Source organism: Heptranchias perlo, chromosome 4, assembly GCF_035084215.1.
Source record: "Heptranchias perlo isolate sHepPer1 chromosome 4, sHepPer1.hap1, whole genome shotgun sequence".
Lineage (NCBI taxonomy): Eukaryota > Metazoa > Chordata > Chondrichthyes > Hexanchiformes > Hexanchidae > Heptranchias > Heptranchias perlo.
Genome location: NC_090328.1, coordinates 21,662,957 through 21,690,937, shown reverse-complemented (window position 1 = coordinate 21,690,937; position 27,981 = coordinate 21,662,957). Strand labels below are relative to the sequence as shown.

The 27,981-nt window shown below is 42.2% G+C and overlaps 1 protein-coding gene and 1 long non-coding RNA gene across 4 annotated transcripts in view; one reads left to right on the top strand and one right to left on the bottom strand.

The window, feature by feature from the left end:
- Nucleotides 1-981: 981 nt before the first annotated feature.
- The window catches only part of LOC137320758 (protein WWC2-like), a 215,038-nt gene continuing 188,038 nt past the window's right edge, over nt 982-27,981 (bottom strand). For 2 of the 3 annotated variants that reach the window (XM_067982539.1, XM_067982541.1), the window contains 9 exons: nt 24,453-24,645; nt 20,996-21,160; nt 18,994-19,097; nt 17,840-18,017; nt 16,611-16,775; nt 15,072-15,164; nt 12,979-13,221; nt 10,857-10,984; nt 982-5,663 (listed from right to left, as the gene is read on the bottom strand). In XM_067982539.1, the coding sequence (XP_067838640.1) occupies nt 5,597-5,663; nt 10,857-10,984; nt 12,979-13,221; nt 15,072-15,164; nt 16,611-16,775; nt 17,840-18,017; nt 18,994-19,097; nt 20,996-21,160; nt 24,453-24,645 (1,336 nt within the window). In that variant the 3' untranslated portion in view covers nt 982-5,596. The remainder of the gene's footprint in view (nt 5,664-10,856; nt 10,985-12,978; nt 13,222-15,071; nt 15,165-16,610; nt 16,776-17,839; nt 18,018-18,993; nt 19,098-20,995; nt 21,161-24,452; nt 24,646-27,981) is intronic. The other variant, XM_067982540.1, reaches the window with a different exon arrangement.
- Nucleotides 17,970-25,234, top strand: LOC137320759 (uncharacterized). The gene is made up of 3 exons (XR_010962643.1): nt 17,970-18,126; nt 22,932-23,208; nt 24,456-25,234. It is a non-coding gene; the product is annotated as an uncharacterized lncRNA (long non-coding RNA).

The following is a 27,981-nucleotide window of genomic DNA, read 5'->3' as shown; positions in this document are numbered from 1 at the left end:
GATTTCCAGCATCCACAATATTTTGCTTTTGATTTCCATGAGTTTATTGTTGGTTGCAGGAAGTTTTTAGAAGGTATTTTATGGATTTTGAGTTATGATCACCTTGATTATTTGGAAGTTATTAGACATCTCCAGCATGGCTTTAGAACATGTAGGTTAAGTATCCTCATTAACCTGATTTCTTTCTTTGAGGAAGTGACGAAGGTGGTGGGTGCTGGCAGCTGTGTTAATGTTATATACCTTGATTTCCAAAAAACCCTTCCTTGGATGGGAACTTGGAGGTGATGGTGTTCCCATGCATCGATTGCCCTTGTCCTTCTCGGTGGTGGAGGAAGTGGGTTTGGGAGGTACATAATTCCCTCTCCTTGCTTACTTGTAATCTTGTAAACAATGAGTCTGAGAACTCGTGAACCAGTTACTAATGTGAACCACTAGTACAAAACTATCCCTAATTTGACAACTGCCATTCTTAGTCAAAGGAAGCCACAAGGGTAACTGAAGTGACATATCATCCTGGTACATTAGGGCGTACTCATCTGTGGGTGGAGCTAATAATAGAGGGAGCTTTATTCTGCAGTTGGCTGTGCCGTACCTGACCTAGAAGTGCTTGATGTTGGCACTGAGTACTGAAATGGGACAGTGTTCTAATGCTAACATCCCTTCCTTTAGTAAGCAGAAGAATTCACAAGATGACAGAAGAGATTTTCATCCCATCCTATTAATATTGAACATTGCAGAAATACAGATTTAGATATAGAGTTGTGGTGCATTTCTTCTCTTGGAGAATTCCATCAGCCAGCCTGGGCTGGGTTTGAACCTAGGTCCTAGAAGAATATATTAACCAACTATGCCACCCAATCCGCAGTATTTCAATACAAGATTGACATACTGAACGTAAGTGAAATGAAATATTTTTTGAGAAATGAAAAACCTGAGGCGATAAAAGGATTTTTCATCAAAAAAGACAAACATTTTTTTCCTTCAAAAATTGTTTTTTTTTAATCAATCACTGAAACATGTGGAAAAGTGCAGAGACCACAATACTCAATGTGATGGGTTTATTTGTACACTACAGGAGATCTAAAATTAGAATGAAAGCCATAATCTGAGGGTAACACGTTCAGATAGCTAGTTCAGTTCTGAGCATTTGAGAACACGGTTGGAATTAAGACCCCAAGAAATATTTTAGGCACTATCGTTGATAAGACTATGTTGTTCGATAAAATACTTGTGACTGCATAACTCACATTTTTATATTCATTTAAATGGCATTCAATATGAAAGATAAAATATCCTTGATATAGTTTTTTTTCATTTTTATACAGAAAAAAAATCACAGCGGAAGACTCAAAGAAGTGAGTTGTAGTCATTAGCACTGCATTGATTATGATGGTTTACCACTGTGCAGCTATATTTATATATTACATTAGTGTGTGGAATGCAGAAAATAAATTATCAACACTTCTATAGATGTATAGAAAGATGAGAACTTTTTTTATAAAATCGTGTCATAGCAAAAAAAAGATATAAATGTCAAAAAAAAGTTTAACATAATTGATTTCCTTATTGAATACCTACCATGGTAACAGCTGCCTCACTTATTATAATGAAAACAGCATACTTTCAAATGCAGAAAACCTGGCTATTCTTCAATATTAACAATTCAAGGCCAATGATAAGGCCTTTAATGAATGAATCATCAGGTCCTGCAAAGCATTAGGAGACAAAGGGCTGACAGAGGAGTGTCTCGAAGACTCCTAATTCCAGCCTGGAACTTTATTCATTTGTACAGGGATCCCACCCTGTACTGCTTTGAAAAATGCAAAGCACATTCTAAAGGTGGCAAGATAGTAAATCAGATTAAGTTCCAGCATACTAGCCCATTGAATTGTTTTTTTTTTGTTTTTCAATATTCTGTGAATATATCTAGCTGTCCTTATGAAAATAACTCTAAACATCAGAATGTGCCAACTGCAGTCTTAATAGGAATAAAAAAAATGTCCAGAACTGAACCATACAGAACAAAACATAAATAAGACTGTAATAAATAAACAGGAGGCGTAAAAGGCACAATCCTAAGAATATCACTGTAAATACTTTTTTTTACATATCAGACATATACATGCAAGCTGAAACAGTATCCTTCATTACTTCATTTAGTTCTACATTAAATAGTCACAGAATTTCCAGCTTAATGTTGACCTTGTAAGATGTTAGTGGCACACCTTCTAGTAGTCAAATACAAGTGAAGACAGAAGAAAGCAAGGATGACCTTGCAGTAAAAGTAATGTTAACATGGGAGAGGAGGGTAATACTTTGTGAAAGGAGATGGTGCACATCCAAAGGAAAAGCATTTTATTTTCGGGCACCATCTTCACAGAAACATAGGGTTAACTGAAACATGAGTGCACACCATGAGAGACACAAGAGGCCTTGACCACAACATTCAAATTCATGTCTCCAGTTCTGTCCAGCTGGAACTTGCTAACTGAAGTCAAATGTCCAGTTCTTTTTCTTTAGAAATACCATATTCAAGAGCAGAAATCATTGCTTTGTCATTAGATCCTTTACAAGTCTTTTTTTCACCCTGAATTAATTTATACATCAGATTAGAGACAAGAAAAAAAATTCACAGAGGGTGATTAGGAATTCTCCGCCGCAAACCATTGTTGAAGTAGATTCTTTTAAAAGGGAAGTAGGTCGTTGCTTGTAAAAGAGAACTATCTAAGCGAGCAGGAGAGTGGGGGTTAGGCTAGTTGGCTCATGTGGAGCAAAATACCGTCATAGACTTGATAGGCCGAATGGCCTGATTCTGTGATGTAACGTTCCAATGCTTGATTTGTGAATAATTTTACAGAAAGATCATGGTAATTTAACAAGGTATTTTGCAGCACCTTCCACTGCCTCCCCCCAAATACAATGCACATTCAGACAATGGAATACATATTGTTCTTGTATAGCTATAGTTATAGCTCTGAGATCTTTGTATGTCTGATGCTGCTTGTTTTTCAGTACACATCTTTTGTCCCCCCACCCCAATTGGAGGGAAGAAGTGCTCTGGTCACTACTTGTAGCAACATTGTAATTGTATTCAAAAATAATATGTTTACAATTTCACTATACATAATGACCATAGCAATTGTTCCTCCCTTCGCATGTAAGATGGTTTTTCAACAGTGCACTCATTCTGCCCATTTTTTTTCCCAGTAAGTTATATAGTTAAAAATTCTATCTCTATAAACTTAAAAAAAGATGGATAATCAGAGGATGAAGTACCAATGTATACTTAGTTCCTTACTGAGATGTGTTACAGTATTGTGGCGGCTCTATACTGGACTACCAATCCAGAGGTCATGAGCTTAAATCCCACTACAAGAAGTTCTGGAATTAAATTCAATAAATCTGGTAATTTGTGGGCTAGCACCAGAAAAATTACCATGAAGGCTGTCGGATTGTTGTAAAAACCCAACGGTGACTAATGTCCTTCAGGGAAAGGGAACCTGCCACTCTTACCCGGTCTGGCCTACTCACGTGACTCTTGTCCACTCTACGTGGTTGACTTTTAATGACCTAGCAAACCACTTGGTTGTCTCAACAATAGCTTATGGATGGGCAATAAATGCAGCCTCGTCAGTGTTGTCCACAACCCAAAAACAATTTTTTAAAAAAAGTTAATATTGTTCATGGAAGCTACAGTTTATATGCATCCTTGTAACGTTCTCTTGGACATTTATTATTCTACATATAATTATTTTGCCTATAATGACAATATTTGGTTAATATTTTACTTGCATTTACCCAGAAAATGCATTTAAGAAAAGTGGAGCGATGGGGGGGGGGGGGGGGGGGGGGGCGGGGGGAATTCATCTTTAATGAGAAATTGGAATATATCAATATTTCATAGGGATCTGGTAAAAAAGCAGAAACAATCAACCCCCAAAGTTTTTCCTTTCCACAGCCATTACCATTTACACACGGACTGTGTAATACGAATAGTTCACTTTGTTCCCTAGCTGCTAAATATCAACAATTTTTTAGTTACACGTGCATTTCGAACTGCTCTAACATCTTATATCAATGCAGAAATAAAAATCAAACTCTGTTTTTAATTCCTTCCTCTCCACCCACCAATTTTCTTCCCTCCTTCCTGACGACACTGACTTGTACCATGGTACGGTTCCGCAGACACTCGCCACCCAACTGGTTTGCTCTGGAACACTGCCCAACTGGTCATTCTTCATGTGTCAGGCTGGACAGTGAGTGTTGGCGGATCATTTGATGATGCAGAAGGGGCAGATGGGCATCTGCTGAATCTAACCTCATCCAAATCCACACATGTGCACTTCTCAGCCAGTAGGGAGTCACAGGATAGCAATCGGGATTGCAAATCCTGATTTATGTTTGCCCTCCTCTCTACCTCAAGTGCATTGAGGCCAATTATAGAGCCTGCAACTGCTGGCCTGGCAGAAATCAACTAATTTGGCACAGGCTGGGAATGGAAGCTTAGGCCTTCCAGGTCTGTGTGGCCCAGTTCCATGGGCTTATTGAGCCACGAAGGGATCTGTGTACTTTAAAGGTGGGATGTCCTTGTTTTGGGGAGTTTGCAGAAACTACTCTAAAAAAGGAAATGTATTCATTTTTTTTTAATCACACCCCAAGCAATGCCAATTAAAATCTGCAACTCCCTCAATAATATTCATCACTGGAAGTTTACAAATAAACCAGACCTGTAGATATCCTCCAATCGAAAATACACAGTTTAAAAAACTCCAAACCAAAAGCAGTGCTCAAAGGGTCAACTGATCATTTTTGCATTTGCGGAAGGAAACAGTAGCAGCAGCAACACAAATTCACAAGGTGACAAAGGTGTGATGTTATCTCCCGCTCCAGAAAAAATAAAACAAGTGAGACTGATCAACGCAGTCATGGACAACACTGTACACTTCACATAGGAAGGAGTTTTAGACTCACCACCTGCAACGCCACTCCATCCCTGTGCAGAGGTGAGAATAAAAGCACGGGGCAGGGGGGGGGGAAAGAAAGAACACTGAGGCATAAGTGGAAGGTGAACACCATGCAAGCACTGGTCTCGAGAAGCACTGCCACAGAATTGCGAAGAACATACATCAATAATAAAAAAAGAAACCTACAGCTTCATACCCCTTGTACAAAAATATTCTGTGGCTCACAGCCACAATCACAGTCTGATCTTATGAAAACATTGACAAAAGAATAAAATATCTTCTGTTGAACGGGAGTTGTGGGGTGGGGGGTACTTTTTCTTCTAAAATGCAGTGCTGTTCAACAGAATACATTTTTCTGAACTGCCACCATTCCTGTATCCCATCCTTACAAAATAAAAGCACACCAAAAAATACATACAAACTGTACAAAATTAGCATGACTGCTTCAGAATTACACTACTTTGGGTGTTCTCTGACAAAAACCATTTTTTACATAGAGGTATTCAATTACAATTATTTTACAAATACGTTATATCTGTATCACCAGAATGCTTGAAAAGATTTTAGACAGCTAACTATCAAAATTTGCTAAGATGCTGAAAAATACTTTGTAATCTACAAGACAAATTAGATTACACATCATCAGCGGGTAGTGATGGGATGTTGATCTTTGCTCTGGTGAAAAACGCCATCTTCTCTCTGCAATTAGCAGATAAAACAAATGGTTAATTTGTGCTATGAATAATTTTTTTGTCCTTTTTTCTGCCCCCCCCCCCTCCCCACCATGAGTGAGTGACAGTGTCTTCTCCAACCACAGGCAAGGATTTTACAAGACCACTGATGGATAAGCAGTTTCCCAGTCCAAACCTGTGAGACGAGCTGTCGTGTGACGTATGTCGAGAGGGTAGATCATCCGGAGAGATCACAAAAGCAGCCACATGTGGAAATAACAGTGGATCCGAGCAGACCTCAGACCAGGGCAGGATTGAGCTCAGTTTTGATGCTTGCCTCATGGTCAAATGGGCAGCTGACGTGCCTCACACAAGGATAATAGGCATTGGATGAGTTACCTGAAGGCTTCATGCACCCACACCACAGTAACATACCTTAGCACAAGCCAACTCCTTCAGGTGAAGAAGAGAAGAATAAAGGGGAGAAATTGGAGAAAAAATAACTTAACATTGAATTTAAGATACTGGTCATGGCAGGGAAAGAATGCACAAATTGAACTGTGCCAATAGGATTCAATAGTTGGTAACTTCATTTAATTAAAAACATCTTACGAAAGATGTATCCTAAATTTTATTTATTTGCTCTGGCCTTTGCGTCCCTTCAACGGATTTTCTACCTCCCCAATTCTTTTCTTCTCTGCTGATGGTGTTGAATTGTGCTGGGATACAGTTCTCAGGGCATCAGCAGCCCTCCCATAGCTCAGCCAAGTGGCCATTCATAATTTTTGAACCTAGTCAGTAAATTTTGGTAGGATATTTGATAGAAGGTATTGCTGTCAAGCCCACCATCTACACACACACACACACTTTCTAGCAGGAGTCATTAGATAGCAATCAGGGGTGGGAACTTACTTGTTCCCCTCTGTAATTCAGAGTGCTGAGGCCAATAATAGTGCCCAATCTCTGCCCTATTTAAAATCAGCTAACTCAGCACCAGAAGGGAATTGAACCTGGAAGTGTCTGGTGTGTCTGAATTACTGTTAGACAGGCCATTGCATTTATCTTGAACTACAGGTTCAAATTCAAATTGGAGGGTATGACATGGTAGCTATTACTGAGACATGGCTGCAGGATGGTCAGGATTGGGAACTAAATATACCGGGTTATAAGGTCTACAGTAGGGATAGGGAAAATGGAAGAGGGGGAGGAGTAGCCTTAGTGATTAGAGATGAAATCACTTCAATGATAAAGGAGGATATAACGAGAGGTAAGCAGCCAACAGAGACCTTATGGGTTGAATTGAGAAATAGGAAAGGATTTAAGACTATAGTGGAAATTGTGTATAGGACCCCTGGCAGCAGCTCTGAAGTGCTAGATTGTATAAATGCAGAGATTAGACAAGCGTGTAAGAAAGGCATAGTGGTCTTAATGGGGGACTTTATCCTTCACATAGATTGGGAAAAGCAGACTAGCAACTGTCACAAAGGTAGTGAATTCTTGAGTGTGTCCAGGATAGTTTTCTACAGCAGTATGTCCTAGAGGCAACAAGGGGGCAAGCCATACTAGATTTAGTAATGAGTAATGAACCAGATTTAGTTAACGGCTTAACTCTGCGTGAACATCTATCCAATAGTGATCATAACATGATCGAGTGTTTGAAAGGGAAAAAAGTGAATCAGCTGCTAAGATTCTAGACTTGGGCAAGGCCGACTTCAATGGGATGAGACAGAGACTGTCCACAGTAAACTGGGCAAATCTGTTAATGGGTAAAACGACTGATGATCAGTGGGAAATGTTTAAAGAAACATTTAACATGATACAGAATCGGTTTATACCCCTGAGGGGCAAGAACTCTACTTGCCATAAAAAATAGCCATGGACAACTAAAGAGGTAAGGGACAGTATAAAACATAAGGAAAGGGCATACAAAAAGGCAAAAAATGGAACAGATCCTGGCGAATGGGAAAGATACAAAGATCAACAAAGGGTCACAAAACAGATAGTATGAGCTACAAAAAGAGAGTATGAAAAGAAACTTGCAAGGGATATCAAAACCAATACGAACAACTTTTATAGTTATATTCGGAAAAAGAGGGTGGTCAGGAGCAGTGTTGGCCCCTAAAAACTGAAAGTGGGGATATTGTCATTGACAGTGGGGACATGTTGAACGATTACTTTCCATCAGTATTTACAGATGAAAAAGAGGATAGCATGCCGGAAATCCCAAGAAAACTAATATTGAATCGGGGACAGGGACTCGATAAAATTAACATAAGTAAAGTAACGGACTGAAGAAAATAATAGCACTAAAGAGTGACAAACCCCCAGGACAAGATGGTTTCCATCCCAGGGTTTTAAAGGAAGTAGGTGAGCAGATTGCAGATGCCCTAACTATAATCTTTCAAAGTTCTCTAGATTCAGGAACTGTCCCTCTAGATTGGAAAATTGCACATGTCACTCCGCTTTTTAAGAAAGGAGAGAGAGGGAAACCGGGGAATTGTAGACCAGTTAGCCTAACATCTGTTGTGGGGAAAATGCTGGAGTCTATAATTAAGGATAGGGTGACTGAACACCTCGAGAATTTTCAGTTAATCAGAGAGAGCCAGCATGGATTTGTGAAAGGTAGGTCGTGCCTGACAAACCTGATTGAATTTTTTTGAAGAGGTAACTAAAGTAGTGGACAGGGGAGTGTCAATGGATGTTATTTATATGGACTTCCAGAAGGCATTTGATAAGGTCCCACATAAGAGACTGTTAGCTAAGATAGAAGCCCATGGAATCGAGGGAAAAGTACGGACTTGGTTAGGAAATTGGCTGAGCAAAAGGCGACAGAGTGTAGGGATAATGGGTAGGTACTCACATTGGCAGGATGTGACTAGTGGAGTACCTCAGGGATCTGTCTTGGGGCCTCAATTATTCACAATTTTTTTTCATGACTTAGATGAAGGCAAAGAAAGTCTCATATCTAAGTTTGCCGATGACACAAAGATTGGTGGCATTGTAAGCAGTGTAGATGAAAACGTAAAATTACAAAGCGATATTGATAGATTAGGTGAATGGGCAAAACTGTGGCAAATGGAATTCAATGTAGACAAATGTGAGGTCATCCACTTTGGATCGAAAAAGGATAGAACAGGGTACTTTCTAAATGGTAAAAAGTTAAAAACAGTGGATGTCCAAAGGGACCTAGGGGTTCAGGTACAGAGATCATTGAAGTGTCATGAACAGGTGCAGCAAATAATCAATAAGGCTAATGGAATGCTGGCCTTTATATCTCGAGGACTAGAGTACGAGGGGGCAGAAGTTATGCTGCAGCTATTCAAAACCCTGGTTAGACTGCACCTGGAGTAATGTGAGCAGTTCTGGGCACCGCTCCTTCGGAAGGACATATTGGCCTTGGAGGGAGTGCAGCATAGGTTTACTAGAATGATACCCGGACTTCAAGGATTAAGTTACGAGGAGAGATTACACAAATTGGGGTTGTATTCTCTAGAGTTTAGAAGGTTAAGGAGTGATCTGATCGAAGTTTATAAGATATTAAGGGGAACAGATAGGGTGGATAGAGAGAAACTATTTCCGCTGGTCGGGGATTCTAGGAGTAGGGGGCACAGTCTAAAAATTAGAGCCAGACCTTTCAGGAGTGAGATTAGAAAACATTTCTACACACAAAGGGTGGTAGAAGTTTGGAACTCTCTTCCGCAAATGACAATTGATACTAAATTGCTAAATTAAAATCTGAGATAGATAGCTTTTTGGCAACCAAAGGTATTAAGGGATAAGGGCCAAAGGCAGGTATATGGAGCTAGATCACAGATCAGCCATGATCTTATCAAATGGCGGAGCAGGCACGAGGGGCTGAATGGCCTACTCCTGTTCCTATGTTCCTATCCAGTAGGCCATCGGAGAAACTAAAGCAGCATTTATATTAATGCTGAGGTGCTGGAGAACAGTGCTGAAGCAGAGTCCTGTGACATTTAAGAGTTTCTTTACCCCTTTTAATTTTCTAAAGCACCACTGATGATTGTGTAGCCTGTTGAAAGGCCAATAGCACGATGGAGCATGTTTATCACTGCCTCCAGTGGCCATTGCAGGGGCTCAGCTGCCATCAGAGATGTGGGGTTCAAGTCCCACTCTAAAGTCTTAGTCACATCATCTAGGCTGGCACTCCAGTACGGTATGAGGGAGTGCCTCTTTTGTATGGGACGTTAAACCGAGGCTCCATCTGATCTCTCAGTTGGACGTAAAAGATCCCTTGACAATATTCGAAGAGCAGGGGAGTTCTGACCAACATTTATTCCTCAACCATATTGTTTGATGGTAGTGGTAACAGTGCTCCTAGCACTATCAGCACACTCTCAATATGAACATTTTAAGTGGACTTTTAAATCCGTTAAGTCCCACCATTATTGTGAAGGTTAGATGACAGTCAGTATCCTGTATGGGGAAAATTAGAACTCATCCAAATCTTGTTTTCTACTGCCATGACTGTAGGTGTAGCAGTATCAAGTAAATGAGATGATGCTGGTGCTTCCAGTTGCACAGGGAGCTACTTCAGGAGGGAGTGGGGTAGATTTTCCTCTATGGGCACTTGCTGGGTACCTGACAGGTGCAGCTGCCCCTGTTTTTCTTCCTTGGGTCATTCTTATGGCTGGGGGGTGGGGTGGGGGGAGGGATCTACAAATGCAGGCCTGCTCCCCTGGTTGGAAATCAGCAGCCAGAAGGTCCTAATTGCTCCATATTGTCCCCTGCAGCCCCATTATCATTAACAATGCTGGACCTATGCCTACTACAGACATAGGTCCACTTATGCTGGTTGAGGAATCCCCAGGAAACACCAGGGCAGGGTGGAGACCTGTAGTAACAGGCTTTGCCCATTTTTCTTCCCAGATTCTGCAGGCAAAGGGAAGAGAAAACTCTACCCTCTTTATCTCTCCACCTGAGAGGTGCAATGCCACTGGCTGTAAATGCAAGCAGTTTCTGCACCATTGGCCCGAGTGGACTTTCTTCTGACATCAAGAAGATCTAAGGTCAGAAACTCTAATGGCACAACTCAAACAGCATTTGTTTCAGTACTGCACTGAAATCTACCCTGCGATGTAAGCAGGCTGAATTTCAGAGTGCTATGAGCCTGGTACATTGTGGAATTGCTTATAAACACAGTATTCTTCTTCAAACTGTGAACCCTTTTTATATTTAGAAAAGGAGAAAAAAAATATCTGACCTGAATGACTGGACCTGCAGTGGCACCTTCTGGCTCTGCTCTCGTAGCCTGCACACCTCCTTTGAGGCCTTCCTCATCAGTTTTTCAGCCTTCCACTCCTGCTTTTGTTCTTCTTTTGTTTGTTCAGCCTGGGTGAAACATATTTATTATACTTTAAGTGTAATTTACCATGTAATTGCAAAATGGCTGTCAGGTTCACAAACTCTCCCATTACCCTGCCGCAGTCCATCTGCCCTTAAGTGACCTGATTTAGTTCAGCAAATTTGCCAATTTTATGTCCGATTTTTGTAATCAAAGAAGGTGTGATGATGTCTTAAAATGCCAATTAGTCAAAACTTTAATTTTAAAAGAAAGGAAATTTCCTTTGGGTCGAAGCAGCAGCAAGTGTGGTTTTAATTTATGTGAGGTGCATGTGGATACTCATCAGCTACTTCTCATCCTCATGGAACATGCTGGATGTTCTTCAGTTATTCATGGCACCCAGTAAATGTGATGGAAGCTCTTGTGTACTTTTCATACTAACTGGGCATGCTGGCTACCTCTACCCTAAATTGTGGGGAAGTGTGTAGCCATCCACAGTTCATCCACTTTGGATCCAAGTAAGTCAAATCGGAATATTTTCTTAATAGTGAGGGGCGCAAAGGGATTTAGATGTCCTTGCAGGGGATACAGTGCAGATGCACCAGAATTATACCAGGGCTTAAAGGACTAAAATAAGAGGACAGACTTGAGTTTAGACGGTTGAGGTCTTTAAAATGTTAAAGTAATTCGATATGGTAGATACAGAGAAACTTTCCCTGGTGGGGGAAATCTAGAACATGGGGAGAAAATATTAAAATTGGAGCTGGGCTATTTAGCAGTGAAATCATGAAGCACTTTTTCACACTAAAGGCAGTGAAAATCTGGAACTCTCTCCCCTAAAATGCTGTGGATTTTGGGTCAATTGGAGGTTTTAAGACTGAGATTGATAGTAAGGTAAAGGTATCAAGGGATATGGAACAAAGGCAGGTAAGTAGAGTTGAGGTACAGATCAGCCACGATCTAATTGAATAGTGCAACAGGTTCGAGTGGCTAAAGGGCCTACATTTGTTGCTAAGAGTTGTAGGGGGAGAAATTGGACCTTGTGCCTCCTGGTTTACGGGAATAAAACGAGCGCAATGAGGGCCAATTTTGGTGGCCAACATTCTGCTGACCCTAAACTGGGTGGCCCTGGCTGCCGCCTAAACCAGGTATTCGGCCCCATTACATATCCATTCTGAGACCTAAGCAGCTACCACCATCAAAAGTTCAGTTTAATAAAAATTATTCACAAAAAATGTTCTCGTTGTGCCACGTGGAGCAGGAGTGCTCCCCCCACCACTCCACATTATCCCGATCGCCCCCCACCTTCCCCCTCCCCACCCGTTGCTGTTCCACCCCGCCCATTCCGGGACTTACCTTTGGGCCACTGCCGGCAATCGGTGAGCTGTTTATGGAGCTGCGACAGGCAATGGCAGCTTGCCAAAATAACATTAATGAGGCCCGAGGTCCAATTTCGAACTGATCTCCGTTTGGGACTTCAAACTATTACAGTGTCACTAACCCCTTGGTTCCTACTATTACAAAGGATATTGCAAACCCAGACACCATACGGTTGCAATACTGATCTTCTGTCACTAGATGCTGGTATTGCACTTTGTAGATATCATGTTGTTGAACGTCTTGTCAGAGGTGCCTAAAGGATTTTATCGTCCCATTTTAATAAACATGATCAGAGTCGGTACCAGGCAGCTAGATTCGGTGCTGGGTGTCAAGGTAGAGGCAAAAAAGATAACAGGTCATCACAGTATATTTTCTTAATGTGGAGATGCTGGTGATGGACTGGGGTTGACAATTGTAAACAATTTTACAACACCAAGTTATAGTCCAGCAATTTTATTTTAAATTCACAAGCTTTCGGAGGCTTCCTCCTTCCTCAGGTGAACGAAAAAAAAGTTTTTTTTTCGTTCACCTGAGGAAGGAGGAAGCCTCCGAAAGCTTGTGAATTTAAAATAAAATTGCTGGACTATAACTTGGTGTTGTAAAATTGTTTACAATTATATTTTCTTAGACCTGTGAACCTTAAATATTGCTGAATTCATACCTGCTTTCCTGCTTGTTTCAGAAGCTTCTGGAACCTGTCATCCTCCAGCACCCATGTGGGTAGTTCCGTCTCCCCCTTAGCTTTCATCTCCTCCAACCTATTTTTTAGTTCCCTGAGCACTTGTAGCTCATCATTCAGACGACTCTGCCACGTCAGTGATGCTTGGAGATCCAGCTCCAAGTCGAGAGAGGTGCGGATGGGGAGCTCTGCAGTTGTTCTTCTCACAAGCGGTTGGCAGAGGGTCTGTACCGGGACATCAAAAACAAAATCACACAGGTGAAGTAAAGGATTTAAAATAATTTCAGAACACTTGTTCCCCTAATTTACAGCTTGTAAACTGGCCATTCAATGCATCCAGCTCATTACATTGTTCAGCCTTTTTCAGGTCCGGCATAAATCATTTTTGTGTTCCTCTCATACAAATTCTTAATCTGTACTCCTATTCTTTTTGAAGCTGTAATCTCTTCTTTATCTTTCTAAATGCTTCAACTGAATGGCATTCACTGCGCTACTCCACAAGGTAAGACTTCTTAAGGGGTTGTAATTAGCTAAGAACCCCATTGTGTTAGGAAATGAGGCCCTATTTTATGAATGTGTGCTCTGGGCAGGGATCCCTGCCCTTTGGCCACACGTATTGGAAATCACAGGTGCTCTTTCCATGTCATTCTGTCCCCATGGGAAATCGCGGGCAGTGCAACCATAATTTTCTGTTAGGTGCAGCTGGTAGACAAGGCTCCCCAGTGTCAATATCCATTCATAAAATTGCCCTCTGATAATAAATGATGGTTTCTTTGCCTTGAACAGTAATTATATTCCTTGTATTTCCTTTCTTCTTTACATACAAAACGTACCTATATATATATATATTCATCATTGCAATTGTCTTCATGATTGTAAAAACTTGGACATTGCCCCCCCCCACTGCCCCTCCATGCACACATTTTTTTCCCAGTGAGGAATGACTGAACTTCCGTAGCCTGCTTTCAGTGCTGAATAATCTAACATCTGGAACTGATGCAGAATACAACCAGCTAGAGCTGAATAATTTCGATTATAATGGAGCTTTTGCTTGATTACCTCTGGAGTCGTGAAGAAACTTCAGTTTTAACTTCTTGGAAGGTTTATGTGAAATTGTTTATCTTCCTCGGGTGATGAGGTACGTTGGGGAGAGTCCATGACAGTGCATATTGGACATACTGGGGTCATTTTGACTTTGTGTGTTGGTGTAAAACGGGTGACAGTGAATCGGCATCCCGTTTTACATCTCTCCCATTGACTTCAATGGAAATAAAAACCGGGATGGATGTAAAACGGGATGGCGATTTGCTGTCACCTGTTTTAGATTTATCGCAGAAAGTCAAAATCTATCCCACTCTGTTGGCTGATTTTTGTTTGATATAGTGGGATAGAAATTGGGCATCATTGTGTCTGCTTTACGTTCTGCACCCCAAACATGCCTGAAAAATGTGCGACCCAAAATGATGGCTGCCTAAAACAGGCGTGAGGTCCTTTGCATATGTAAATGAGGGCCTAACAACCTGTTTTAGATCCCCTCACAGAAATCAGGTTGCGACAAGCAGGGCAGGGGGCTGGCAGTAGCTGTCAGGAGTGCTGCGGAGCCAGGAGTATGCTCTATATTTCTCATTGTTTAAAGTATTTATTTAAAAATGGAATTCCACTACTAGTAAAATAAATGTTCAGACAAATGATCAACATGCTAAAATGTTTTATATAGTGTTATGCTCCGGAAGTTGTTTTTTGTTGTTTTTCTATCTCTATACTTTTACCCATTCATTGTTTTCTTACTGTTAATGGAACAGTCCACCATTATGGGTCTCTGAACTGGTTGCTAAGGAGTGGTCAAGAACAACATGGGTGTCTTAGTCTTTTGCGCAGGAAGCAGCCTCATGTCTTTGCTCAGCGCCTCCTTTGGCCGGGCCTGGCAGCTCACAGACTGGCTCCAAACCACACCCCACTCTTATGTGGCATTTTGTGTCACCACAGTCCCAAGGAACTTTATTAATATTTTAATAAGGTAAGATTTTCTCTTTCCCAATATGTGCATATTTTTGCGAATTATTTACAAGACATACCCTTTTCACCCGCAAGCTTCGCCGTTCCATGGCATTGCGCACAAAAGGCGACCTTTTGGCTAATGTTGAGCTGTCACTGTCACTTCGATTCAACTGTTGATACAGAAAAAAAGGGGATAAAAACTCAATATGTAGCTTACATCCACAGTGAACATCATCCAAATATACATACGTGATAGCATCAAGCACTCCCAACTCAGGTATAGCAAAGGCATGAATTAGAATAAAGATTCCTCTACTCTGTCCTAATGATGGACCTTAAATATATTGGAGAATATACCAGACATCCTTTTGGTCTTACTGAGTGAAACTGCCACTTTATTCCAGGACAGCTTTGTGTTGTGGATCCATGCCCAATGGGATCTGCATTTAGACTCCCCAAACTCATTTCATCTGCAAGCTTGACAGTCAGCAGAGAGAGGTGATTTTCATCTCAACATTCTGGACTGGAGTCAAACCCAGGTCCCAGGGGTGAAAGGACAGTGCGCTAACCAGCTGCAACAACCCGTTCTCAAAATGAAGTTGTAAACATCTATTATTATCCCAAATTATTCTTAGTGTATTAATCATATAATACTGATTTACTTCTAAATGGCTATATAAAGTTACTAAATGTAACTAATATTTCAGACATCTAATGGGTCCTCTATAATCAGGATAATAGTCCTACAGTGGAATTGCATACATTCGTTAAAATATAGGGATTAAAAATTTGATTGTGGATGTACCGATTCAAAGTTTGACACTGTCAAATTATTCAGAACCTTCAGAGCATTCCCCCAGCTCCATTATATGACCCAGTACAGTCTCAACACATTTTGCAGATATACCTAGGATGATATTATAACTCTCTTCCCTAATTAGACTGCTGTCTCAATTCTACTGCTATTTTGACTCTACCATAAACGGCTGTGGCCTACACAATTATGGTTTCTGTTCAGCGCTGGTCAGTATTGGTGGCGCCATTACAATGAGGGACAAGTGAATGAACCAACATCTGTTTATTCTCTAACGTGCCTAGGGATGGTAAACAGCAAGTTCAGCAAGAGGTAAGAAAACACAGAAGAAAGTCATCATAGTGAATGTTGAGATTGTATGTGACAGGGGTGTTATAATGGGGAGCAACACAGCAGCAGCACGGTATATAGGTTTATTTAGTATTATATATAAATCTTCCTCAGTATTCATACTGGCAAGCAAAGTGATACTGGGCTCACTTTTACAATATGCACATCTGCACTATGTACTAGTGCTAAGGCCCTTTGTACTAGAGCATATTCTGCTAACACATGCTCCTGTCATGGAGACACACACACACACACACAAAGAGGCAACATATTACGGGAAATCACAGGCACACAATCTATGCATTTCTGTCTATTATCGATGGAAAATCATGGGCTGCGCCCTGCAAGTGTGTCTTGCCGCTGGGAGCACGTGATCATGAATTTGACAAATTTATATATAAAGAGTTGTGTATGAATCAAACAATTGTGAATCGCTATCAATACAGTGAAAAAGAAAAGAAGAATTCCTTACCCTGCAAATGTACTGGTTTCTTTCTCCTGGAGAAAAGGTTTGGGATCTTACAATCATGCTGTTCCTCACAAAATGCTTTTGCCTGTTGTTCAGGTTGGTCCTGTCCTTAGGCCTGACGGCCACACACTCCACCACAGCCTCCTCAGTGTTCATTTCCTTGTCAACCTGTGCACATCGGATGCAACACACTGTCAGCTGCTGTTCAATGGAAGCTATGAGAACCGCTCGAAGAATAGTTCACCAAACATCAGTGTTGCCTTTACCTTTACTAAAAGCAGGCAAAACACTAAGATAAATGAGACAGTGCGACTAACTCAGAAAGAGCCTAAGCCAACATAAAGAAACAGTTTTCCTAGGCTCCTCCGGAAGCAGTAGAGCAGCAGCAGCATTGTAAATGGCTGCTTCCAGCAGGGTTGGCTGCCACTCAGCCTGGCCACACATGCCAGCAATGAGGTCGTCACAGCTTTGGCCTGTACAGACCATTCCCAGGGTCAGGCTTGGTGGGCAGAAATTAAAAGTCACAACTCACTTTCAAACAACTCCGCTTGCACAAAGCTATTACAGGGTCACTTGAATTCAAAGCAGTTTTGTAATATAAATGCATTGAGTTATTCACTGCAGCCTTACATTCAGAACAGTTTCCATTAAAACCTAATAACGAGGTGGAAACTGCATTGCAAGTGTATGAGACACAGATGGGAGAGCCCAGTGAAACCTTGAGGTAATTGGCACCCATCCTAATGCCCAGTCTTACAACATTTAGTGGCATGTGTACCAGGATTATGGGTGTAGGCACTTAGTGAAAACCTGCTTTTATCAGCCAGAGTTTAATGCCAAGATCTGTCAAGTCTGGCACATTTTGAGCTTCTCTCAAGAGTTACTTACTTCACTCCTCAGCCAACTTACTGGCACACAATAATATACCGGCCAGCTGGACATTCCACTTACTCAATTAGACAAATAGTCAAGAGCTCCTAGCCCAGGGATGCCTGCTACTGCAAGAGCTTCAATTTATATTTTCTTTCCCCCCACCCAATTTTCTCAATTGTACAACTGCAGCTCTTGTGTCATTCCATGCTAAGGTACAAACAAATATGCATTTTTGTTGTTGTGTGGGGGAGAGGAGAGGATAAATGCAATGCCAACATGCTCAGTGCCACGACTGCTAGAGCACTGCGCAAAATTGGGCTCTCTTTCTAATGGAGGTGCATAATGGTGTACATTCTTACCAGAGTTGGCAGCACTGTCTGTGACTCCGTCACACCACCACTTTCTTCAACAGTCATACTCTGGGGTGTTTCTTGAGATACAATCAGTTCTGCAGCATCCTCTTCCGCCTCTGTCTCTTTGTCAGTGCCATCTCCTTCTTCCTGTGCCTCAGCAGTATCTTCCACCAGCATCTCCAGCCTGCATTTAGCAACAAGTCATAAAAATCTTACAAGGACTTCATCTAGTTCTACCCACTGTCAACATTCAAGGTTAGATTGGATAGGTGGATGACGGGTTGAGGAACAGGGTAGGGAAATGTGATTAGAACTATTTGCTCGCGTGTACAGTAAACAATGACACGGACTGGTTGGACTGAATGGCCTGTTTCTGTGTTGTAACTTCTAAGTATTTCTATGTATAGGAACTTAGGAATTGCTAGACGAAAAAAGATAACGGTTCATCTAGTTCGCCTTCTACCATCCTGGTAGTCGCATGGTACAACAATAATGGAGTTGTTGACTAATCATGGTATGTTTCACTGCTGCTTAAAAGGTGGCCTGAAGGCCACTTGCAGCCCACCTGCTCTTTCCCTGTGACACTGGCAGACCCGGTGCTCTGTATAGCTCTATCCATGGCATGCTCAGCTGTGGGATGTCACCAGAGCAGAGACTTGTTGCTACCACCACTCTTCCTCGTCAACCAGGAGGAGGAGCAATACGAACATCCAAAGAGCAAGTGAAAGCATCCTATTAAAACTGTAGGCCCGATAGTTCCATTAAAACTGTTGTAGTTTCATTTTTCCCCTATCCTCTGAAAAGTGACTGGTTTTTATGCAGCTCCTGCCCAGGGTGGGACATTAGAAGACAAGAGCGCAATATACAGTGGATTGCAAACGCAGGCCTGGGTTTCATCCATCATTTTGGAGGATTACAAAGTGGGCCTCGAGGAAGACACTGCTTGGGACTGTGGTCCTAGGCAAAATAGTTAGTAACACAGGCCCAAAGATCCCTGCATCCCTGCCTGTTTGCTGGACGTTTCGCCAGACTCCCAATGGAGTTATGGTGAGAGCCCAGCAGAACTCAAGAGGAACATCATTGTCACTGTTTTTATACAAACGAGAGAAGAATGCTACATTGAAAACGTAAATTGTATAATATCACAAGGACTACAGTACCAGTCTTCGCCTGGTGCAGCATCCCCTTCCTCTGTAGCCAGTTCCTGTTCTACTGCCTGCAGCTCAACAGATGTCCTCTCCAGGAGTGCAGACACAGCATCCTGCTGGATACAAAGAGAAGAAAGGCACCAAAACTGAAAGAAGTCCAGGCAGAATATAGAGAATTCTTTTCTTTCAAGTAGAATTTTATACTTGAGCAACAAATCATATGACACAACTCACCAAAGGCATTTCAGTTTCCCCTAAAGAATGCACATTCAGTGTCTCTGCTGAACAGAGGTTATAATTAACTGTAGTTTCCGCCCATGGAAATTACTTGTGATACTTAAATTACAAATACATAATTTAGTAATGTCGCTTGTACTTTCATCTACAAAATCCTGCTAGGCAAATTCACCAGACAACAAGGCATTTAACTGAAGTTTCATAACGCTTTGGCCGGAAGTAAAATTAGCTGATCAAATAACCAGCTCTACAAATAACCTGCTAAACCTCTCCTTGTGATATAATGAAGTTAAACCTCTCAATGCTTCAAGTGGTTTCAGTTTTAACATTTCGCACGGACTACTGAACAATTTGGCGATAAATCATCAGTTCGAGTCTCGTGAGTTTTCCAATACCACTCTGTTGACCAACATATGTTGACCCTACTTTGCCAAATGTCATCTGAACTATTCGGTCAAATACTGAGTCATAGTTTATTGAGGAAATACATCATTCTTTAGGGATGTGTGAACCTCAAAGGGGCTGATTAGATTACATGAGTGATATTAAGTGAGGGATGGGAGAAGGAGGGGTCTAGGATTGTTTCCACTTCCCCCACATTTCTAAAAATAGTGGTTTGGGCACTTGCTACAAATATAGCCCACTCTCTTTAAAACACAACTTTTGAGGGCCAAGCATTCTGTACATTATAACAAGTAACAGTGCAGGTCCTGAAAAGAGCATCAAACGCAACGTGATAAAGCAGGGAGCCAAGGAGGTAGAAATTGGACAACCCTGTGCTCGTTTTATGGGCTTAAACAAGGGCCAATTTCGAGAAACAACGTCCTGCGCCCAAAGGACGAATGAAAGACATCCGACGCGATATTGGGTTGGACCATTTTTCAGATGTTAGGCCCCTAGCATCTGTAAAAGAGGGCCTGATGCCTGTTTTAAGCCCCCTCTACCAAAATTGATACCAATGAGAGGAGCAGCAGCTAGGCTTGCTTCGCCCGGGATTCTTCAGCGGCCGCTGCGGGCCTAAGCAGCGGCCACCACCAAAAGGTTAGTTTAAAAAAAAAGTTTAAAAAAACATTCCTGTGGTGCCAGAAGGAGCAAGGGTGCTCCCCCGACAGAGTATCCAGATTGCACCTCACCCCAGTTACTGCCTCAACTCCTCTCAGGACTTACTACCTGCGAGGCACACGGCCCAAAATTCATCTTTTCAAAATAGGCGAGCTGCCTGTGGAGGTGTGACTGGCGCTGGCAGCTCACCCAACTAATACTAATAGGGCCCGAAGCCTAATTCTGGGCTGGTCTTGGGCCTCCTGGTTGGGGCGCATGCTCTGTGTACGGTGCCCATTTCAGACCCATAGCAATTTCCACAACAAGAATCAGTGTCAGAATGGAAGGCTTTATAAATAGGATGATGTGTGCAATAAAATAAGGAAGGAATTAAGCAAATAGACCACTGCCTTACCCGCAAATACTTGTATGCCTTACTTCATCCTTCTTAACTCAGGTTCGAACCAAGCTCCTGGACTTACATGGAATATAAGGGATATACTGGGTTCCTCCTTCACCCAGAAGGGGAGGACAGTCTGTCTATTATCAATGCTGAACTATAATAAATTGTAAGTCGGAGCCCTTTAGTAAGACAGGATTACTCCTGCCAGCTCCCACTTTCTTACGACTTGGCATTCCAGTTCCAGTTATTTGTCCAAACAAGAACCAAACCTCTGTGTTCAGTTCCATGCAATGGTTCTACCAAACCTAGTTCACTCCCCTGAATAATCCTTACCTTGTCTATAGTGCTGCAAGGCTGAGGTGTAAGTGAGGCGTCCTCACTTTGTGCTTTATTCTTTGGATTATGAATGTTCATGCTCTTGTAATGTAGCATGTTGTACCAGCTGGTGGAGGTCTCACCGGTGCTGGAGAGGTCTGCCAGGCTGATCTGGGTTCCAGCCTTTAGAAAAAGAAACCAGAAAATTATCTAGGTAGAAATTAGTCTGACCACTGTTTTTAACAACTTGGTTAGTGTGTTTGTGTAACTCTTTCACACAGGAATTTTAAATAGGAAAGATGTGTATTTTTATAGTGTCTTATCATGTCTCTCAGTAAAGCCTCAAAAGAATTACTTACAAGCACAATAACTCATTATGTCAGCAAATACGGCAGCCATTTAGCATGGATGAAAATTGCATAAATAGCAATTAACCTGATTTTGGTTGGTTGGTTGAGGCATTGACCAAATTATTAGGAATACGACTTAAAGTAATTGCTACCCAACAGTAATTTGTCTGGAATCATAGGGAGTCTAAAGTAAATAGCATGCCAGATTCAAGAATGCTGCATTTTGTGTGCAATCCACTATAATTTTTTTGTTAATTTACCTTATCTTAAAGCGAGTATAAATTGAGCCAGCAATCCTTTTAATATTTTTTGTTCTTTGGAAGGGCACAATTGAAATGTCTCGTTTTGCCAGGCCCAGAAAAGGGCAGCAATTTGCTTTTGGCTTTGTTGCTGTCATGTTCCTCAATTAAAGCTGAGTAACAGAGAAAGAAAATCTGCAATCTAGACTGTTGATAACTTTTATCTAGCCGAGATATTAATTATTGTTTCTGGGATCCTTCTCATGTACTTGAAGTTCACTGGTATATAAATGTACTGTGCCACAAAACAGCCAAACCCATACAGTCTTCTCGACCTGGTAAACTTGATCTCAGCTCCAGTATTGGAGGCAATGCTGTTCTTCAGAAGGAGGAACAATTAAACAATAGCCCCAATTATCTGATAATGGCAAAAACGTGCTTGAGCTAGCCCATGGTTAAGGCATATTGATGCTGCCAGTTCAGGACAAGGGCTCCGTTTTCGGAGTGGAGTCCTTCCCCTGATTTGAATAGGCTGCTGACACATGAAAAGACTGGGCTGGGGAGTGGAAAATCTAGCGAGGCCAAAGCTCGTCAAGGGCTGCAGTTCTCTGTTAAAGGGAAAAGTTGTGGCGATGACAGAAAAATGAACTAGTTGTTCGTAGTGGTACAGCAGAGATATGTGAGCAACATTGCTCTCTTTGAAGGGTTGGAGGTCTAGCTGCAAGAGATGCTTCAAAGAAGGGTGCCCCTATTTCGGGCCAAAGAACACCCTCCAGTAGAAGCAAAGGGAACAGCTGCATAGAGGGAGGTCACTGACTTGATTCAATGCGGTCACTCAACTGCCATGTACTGGTGCCAAATGAGGAATAAGTTTGCTGGTATCAGGAGGAAAACACTGGAAACTGTACTGTTCAACTTTGCTCAAACTTCCGTGGAGCTCATCAATCATGTGAATTGACATGTCCTCTGGGAGGTACCATTTGAAGCATTTTGCACAACCTTTTGCACACATTCTTTCATTGTGCCACTGCAGCATGGTACACTTTTCTTGAAGGTGGAAGTGTTAGCTGTGAAACAGCAAACATATGCTCAGCCTTCCAGCCTCTGCATTTAAGGGGAAGCTAGATAAGCACACAAGGGAGAAAGGAATAGAAGGGTATCCTGATGGGGTTAGATGAAGTAGGGAGGGAGGAGGCTCATGTGGAGCATAAATGCCGGCTTGGACCTGTTGGGCCGAATGGCTTGTTTCTGTGCTGTAGTTTCCATGTAACTCAATGCTCTTGGGTTTCGATGTGGGGTCATCAGCCATGAATACGGAGGATAGCCCTGTTCTTCTAAGAGCAATCTACCCTTCTTCTCTTTCAGATGCAGGCACCGTGGACTACTGCACAATGAAGGCATCATGGCTGCTTCTTGGATAATGGCCACTGACATATGTAATGATGTTTTTGTGGTCAGATATCAGCAATTGTTTGCAAACCCTTTCCAGTCATGTAGGCCTCATATGGGGATAATATGAAGTGTTCTGATGCCCACATGGATGCCAGCTACAACACCCTGCACTCAAGTGAACTCTGTCGTCCAGTGAAAGCTGTGCCCTCTGCACAGCTGATGTTTCCTTTCCATAGGAATAATGATGAAGGTATTTCTCCTTGCAAACATAGCAGTCACTCCTTGTTTGATAAGGTGTGCACTGATATAATAGATGCTCTCGCTGGTAGGTTGGAAGAATTCTGTAACATGCAGCAGTAATATTCCGTTCTACAGGAAGGGTTGTCCCTGTTCCCAATTTACTGAAAAATCTCCTGTCAATATGTGACAGTCTATCTTGTGTAACTGGAGGCAGTGAAGACATGTTCAGGTACGTGTGGAGGCTGTAAAATGCAGGTCCTGGGGTGGTGACGGGCGCAGATCAAACACTCAGATGATCTTGCAACTGAAATCGTTAATGTCTCATGAACTCTTCTTCCTCATGTAAACCATGAAGCACATTCAGAATGCCAAAAATAAATACCCAACCAAGAATAATGAAGGAATGCATTGGCAGGACAAAAAAGCAAAAATGCAAAATTGGCAGACTACTCAGCAAAACACTGCCTGCTTCCACTCCTACCTCAGCCCCTTCACCGTTGACATTCTGATACATACCGTCATCATCTCCAGCCTCAACTCCCCCCAATGCTTTCTTTGCTGGTCTCCCATCTTCCAAAGCTCTGCTGCACCAACTCCTGCTCATCCATCACCCCCATTCTCAGTGATCCACATTGGCTCCCCCTTCTCCAAAACATCATATTTACAATCCTTCTCCTTGTCTATAAATCCCTCTATAGCCTCCCATTACCATAGCTCTGTAACCTCCTCCAGCCCTGTAACCCATCCTAAGCACTCCATTCCTCTGACTCTGGCCTTCCACCATGGATGGCAGGTGTTCAGTCACCTCGGTCCAACTCTTTGGAGTTCCAGACCTAAACCTCTCCACATCTCTCCGCACCTTTAAAACCTTCAGAACCCATCGTTTTGACTGAGCCAACTGTTGTTGCTGTGCTTTTACGCCGTTTTCCCGGGGTTTCTGCAGCGCTTCCTCTGAAGTTACAGCAGACGAGTGGGAAAGAAATTCCAGTGCAAGTAAAATTGAGCTCATTATCTTTTCAACACCAGCATGTTGCTTAGTTTTGAAATACAGACAGCAAACAGCTGCTTGTTCTATAGTAATCTTGTTGCTCATTGCTGGATGGTTTAAAAAAAATCTATTTTTACCTTAATATTAACTGTCGAGTACTTCTCAGATTGCTGTGTGAGCTTTCCAAGAGTCTGTTACAAGACTGCTGTTTGTTTCATTATTTAATGACTGTGAAATAGTCCTAATAAAGCTTCTTCTTCACTCACCAGACAATCCTCCAACTGTGTCTTCCCCACGGAGCAAACATCAACTCGCAGTGTCTTCTGATGTAAAGCAGCTTGGGTAATAGCTACCCTGAATACCTCATTGAAGACGAGAGTCTCTGCAACACTATGAACCTTTGTGCGGAACAGGCTGCTGCAGTCACACGAACTTGGAAGCAATGCAGCTCTGATGTACCTGCAGGATCGAGAGATTAACTTTCACACAAAGGACTGAAATTGTTAAGGATTTAATAATCAGCGACAGTGTAAGGCCAGCAAAGAGAAGAAGTCATTCAGAGCATTTGTCATTGAAGAACCTGCCTAGGATGTACTAAGATCATTTTCCCATTTCTGTTTTTTGCCTCGAAAAATTTCTCCACTCCACTTCACTCCTGAAGTCATTCACTGCCTTTCTGGGGTAGGGTTCCACAGATGGGTTTGCCCTCTAGTACCCCATTCGAATAGCCGTAATTCATGTGTAAGCCTTAACAATGAATGTCAGCACAGAAAGTGCATGATTAATTGATTCTCATTGTGACCATAAGAACATAAGATATAGGAACAGGAGTAAGAGTAGGCCATACGACCCCTCAAGCCTGCTCCGCCATTCAATAAGATCATAGCTGATCTTCTATCTCAACTCCACTTTCCTACTGGCTGAGGGCAACGGAGGCCATCGCCCGTCCCTTCCGACAATGCTGTGTGTACGTTAAAAAGAGCAGAAGCAGAAGTGATGACTGGAAAAGTGCTGATGCTGAGTTCTATTTCGGACACATTAAATGGAGACATGATATAAACTGGTTTGTCTCAGACCTTTTGATATTTCACATCAGTGAAAGTAGACACATAACATTGCCATTGTTCCTTGCAGAGTTCTGACATAAATTCAAACCCTAGTGCTATTATGGTAAATTTTGTGTGATTCTGCACTGCTTGCGGAACCTCAGCTACAGACAGTGTGCCCATGGTGATCCCGTATGCACTGGGTGTGTGTGAGGCCCCATTGGTGGCGCACGGCTGTGTAAAATTTACTCCCATCAATAATGGGTTTGAATTTCGTCTTTACCGCTTGAGCCGAGTGCTGGAAGAAAAATCCGGCAGGTAAACTCGCACACTCTTCACAGAACCGGCTGCATTTTCCACCCATTGTCAATGGATGGAAAATTTGGCGGGTTCCATAAGGGATGTGCTTTCCTCCCCCCCAACCCATCTTTTCCTTTCTGCCCTCTTCCCAGGTGATGCTTAATCCCGAGCAGCAGATTATTCAAAATTTCTCTCAAGGGCTTTTTAAATTTGCAAATGACAGAAAACTCGTGGAACACAGAAGCCTAGGTTTTCCGATATGGGTGGAGTTTAGACCCGAATGGTTAGAAGCAGGATTTGGACAGACTCAAGTGTGCTGTTTGCACTCCACTTTTCCGAGATCAGCCCATTCGCATTGTTCCAGGTGTGGACTTAGGTGAGTACAGTGAGAACACTGATAGTGGGAACAGAAAATTGCGTGCAAATGAAATTTAAAGGAGTGGAGTTAGTTAAAGGGAAGTGATAAAAATGAGTGACAGAAATTCTGAATGGCTTTGGAGAGCTTCAAAAGACATTCCCCAGTTAGAGGGAGTGATAGGATCTTCTGCAAGCATAACCAGGAGTCCTGAATGGTATACTGCTTCCCAGGTACCAGAGTTTGGGACTTGACCGAGTGGGTGAATAAGATCCTAAGAGGGAAAGGGAAGAAAACTAAGGTCAAGGTTCACGTGGAAACCAATGACATAGGTAGGTGTAAAATGCTGCTCTTACAAAGGGAATTTCAGGAGCTAGGGATTACATTGAAAAAAGGACTTCTAGGGTACTAATCTCGAGAATTAAAAAATTCATTCTTGGTACGTGGGCGTCGCTGGCAAGGCCAGCATTTATTGCCCATCCCTAGTTGCTCTTGAGAAGGTGGTGATGCACCTTCTTCTTGAACTGATGCTATCTGTTTGGTGAACATGCTCCCACAATGCTGTTAGGTAGGGAGTTCCAGAATTTTGGTCCAGTGACAATGAAGGGATAGTATAGGAGGGAGGAGTTTAAATTGTTGACTCACCGGACCACTTCTAAAGGAAGGGAACATAGGAACATAGGAACAGGAGTAGGCCATTCAGCCCATCGTGCCTGCTCCGCCATTTGATAAGATCATGGCTGATCTGTGATCTAACTCCATATACCTGCCTTTGGCCCATATCCCTTAATACCTTTGGTTGCCAAAAAGCTATCGATCTCAGATTTAAATTTAGCAATTGAGCTAGTATCAATTGCCGTTTGCGGAAGAGAGTTCCAAACTTCTACCACCCTTTGTGTATAGAAATGTTTTCTAATCTCACTCCTGAAAGGTCTGGCTCTAATTTTTAGACTGTGCCCCCTACTCCTAGAATCCCCAACCAGCGGAAATAGTTTCTCTCTATCCACCCTATCTGTTCCCCTTAATGTATTACAAACTTCGACCAGATCACCCCTTAACCTTCGAAACTCTAGAGAATACAACCCCAATTTGTGTAATCTCTCCTCGTAACTTAACCCTTGAAGTCCGGGTATCATTCTAGTAAACCTACGCTGCACTCCCTCCAAGGCCAATATGCCCTACCGACGGTGCGGTGCCCAGAACTGCTCACAGTACTCCAGGTGCAGTCTAACCAGGGTTTTGTATAGCTGCAGCATAACTTCTGCCCCCTTGTACCCCAGTCCTCTAGATATAAAGGCCAGCATTCCATTAGCCTTATTGATTATTTGCTGCACCTGTTCATGACACTTCAATGATCTACGTACCTGAACCCCTAAGTCCCTTTGGACATCCCAGTTTTTAAACTTTTTACCATTTAGAAAGTACCCTGTTCTATCCTTTTTTGATCCAAAGTGGGTGACCTCACATTTGTCTACATTGAATTCCATTTGCCACAGTTTTGCCCATTCACCTAATCTATCAATATCCCTTTGTAATTTTATGTTTTCATCTACACTGCTTACAATGCCACCAATCTTTGTGTCATCGGCAAACTTAGATATGAGTCTTTCTATGCCTTCATCTAAGTCGTTAATAAATATTGTGAATAATTAAGGCCCCAAGACAGATCCCTGCGGGACTCCACTAGTCACATCCTGCCAATGTGAATACTTACCCATTATCCCTACTCTCTGTCGCCTTTCGCTCAGCCAATTTCCTAACCAAGTCTGTACTTTTCCCTCAATTCCATGGGCTTCTAACTTAGCTAACAGTCTCTTATGTGGGACCTTATCAAATGCCTCTGGAAGTCCATATAAATAACATCCATTGACATTCCCCTGTCCACTACTTTAGTCACCTCTTCAAAAAATTCAATTAGGTTTGTCAGGCACGACCTACCTTTCACAAATCCATGCTGGCTCTCCCTGATTAACTGAAAATTCTCGAGGTGTTCAGTCACCCTATCCTTAATTATAGACTCCAGCAATTTCCCCACAACAGATGTTAGGCTAACTGGTCTACAATTCCCCGGTTTCCCTCTCTCTCCTTTCTTAA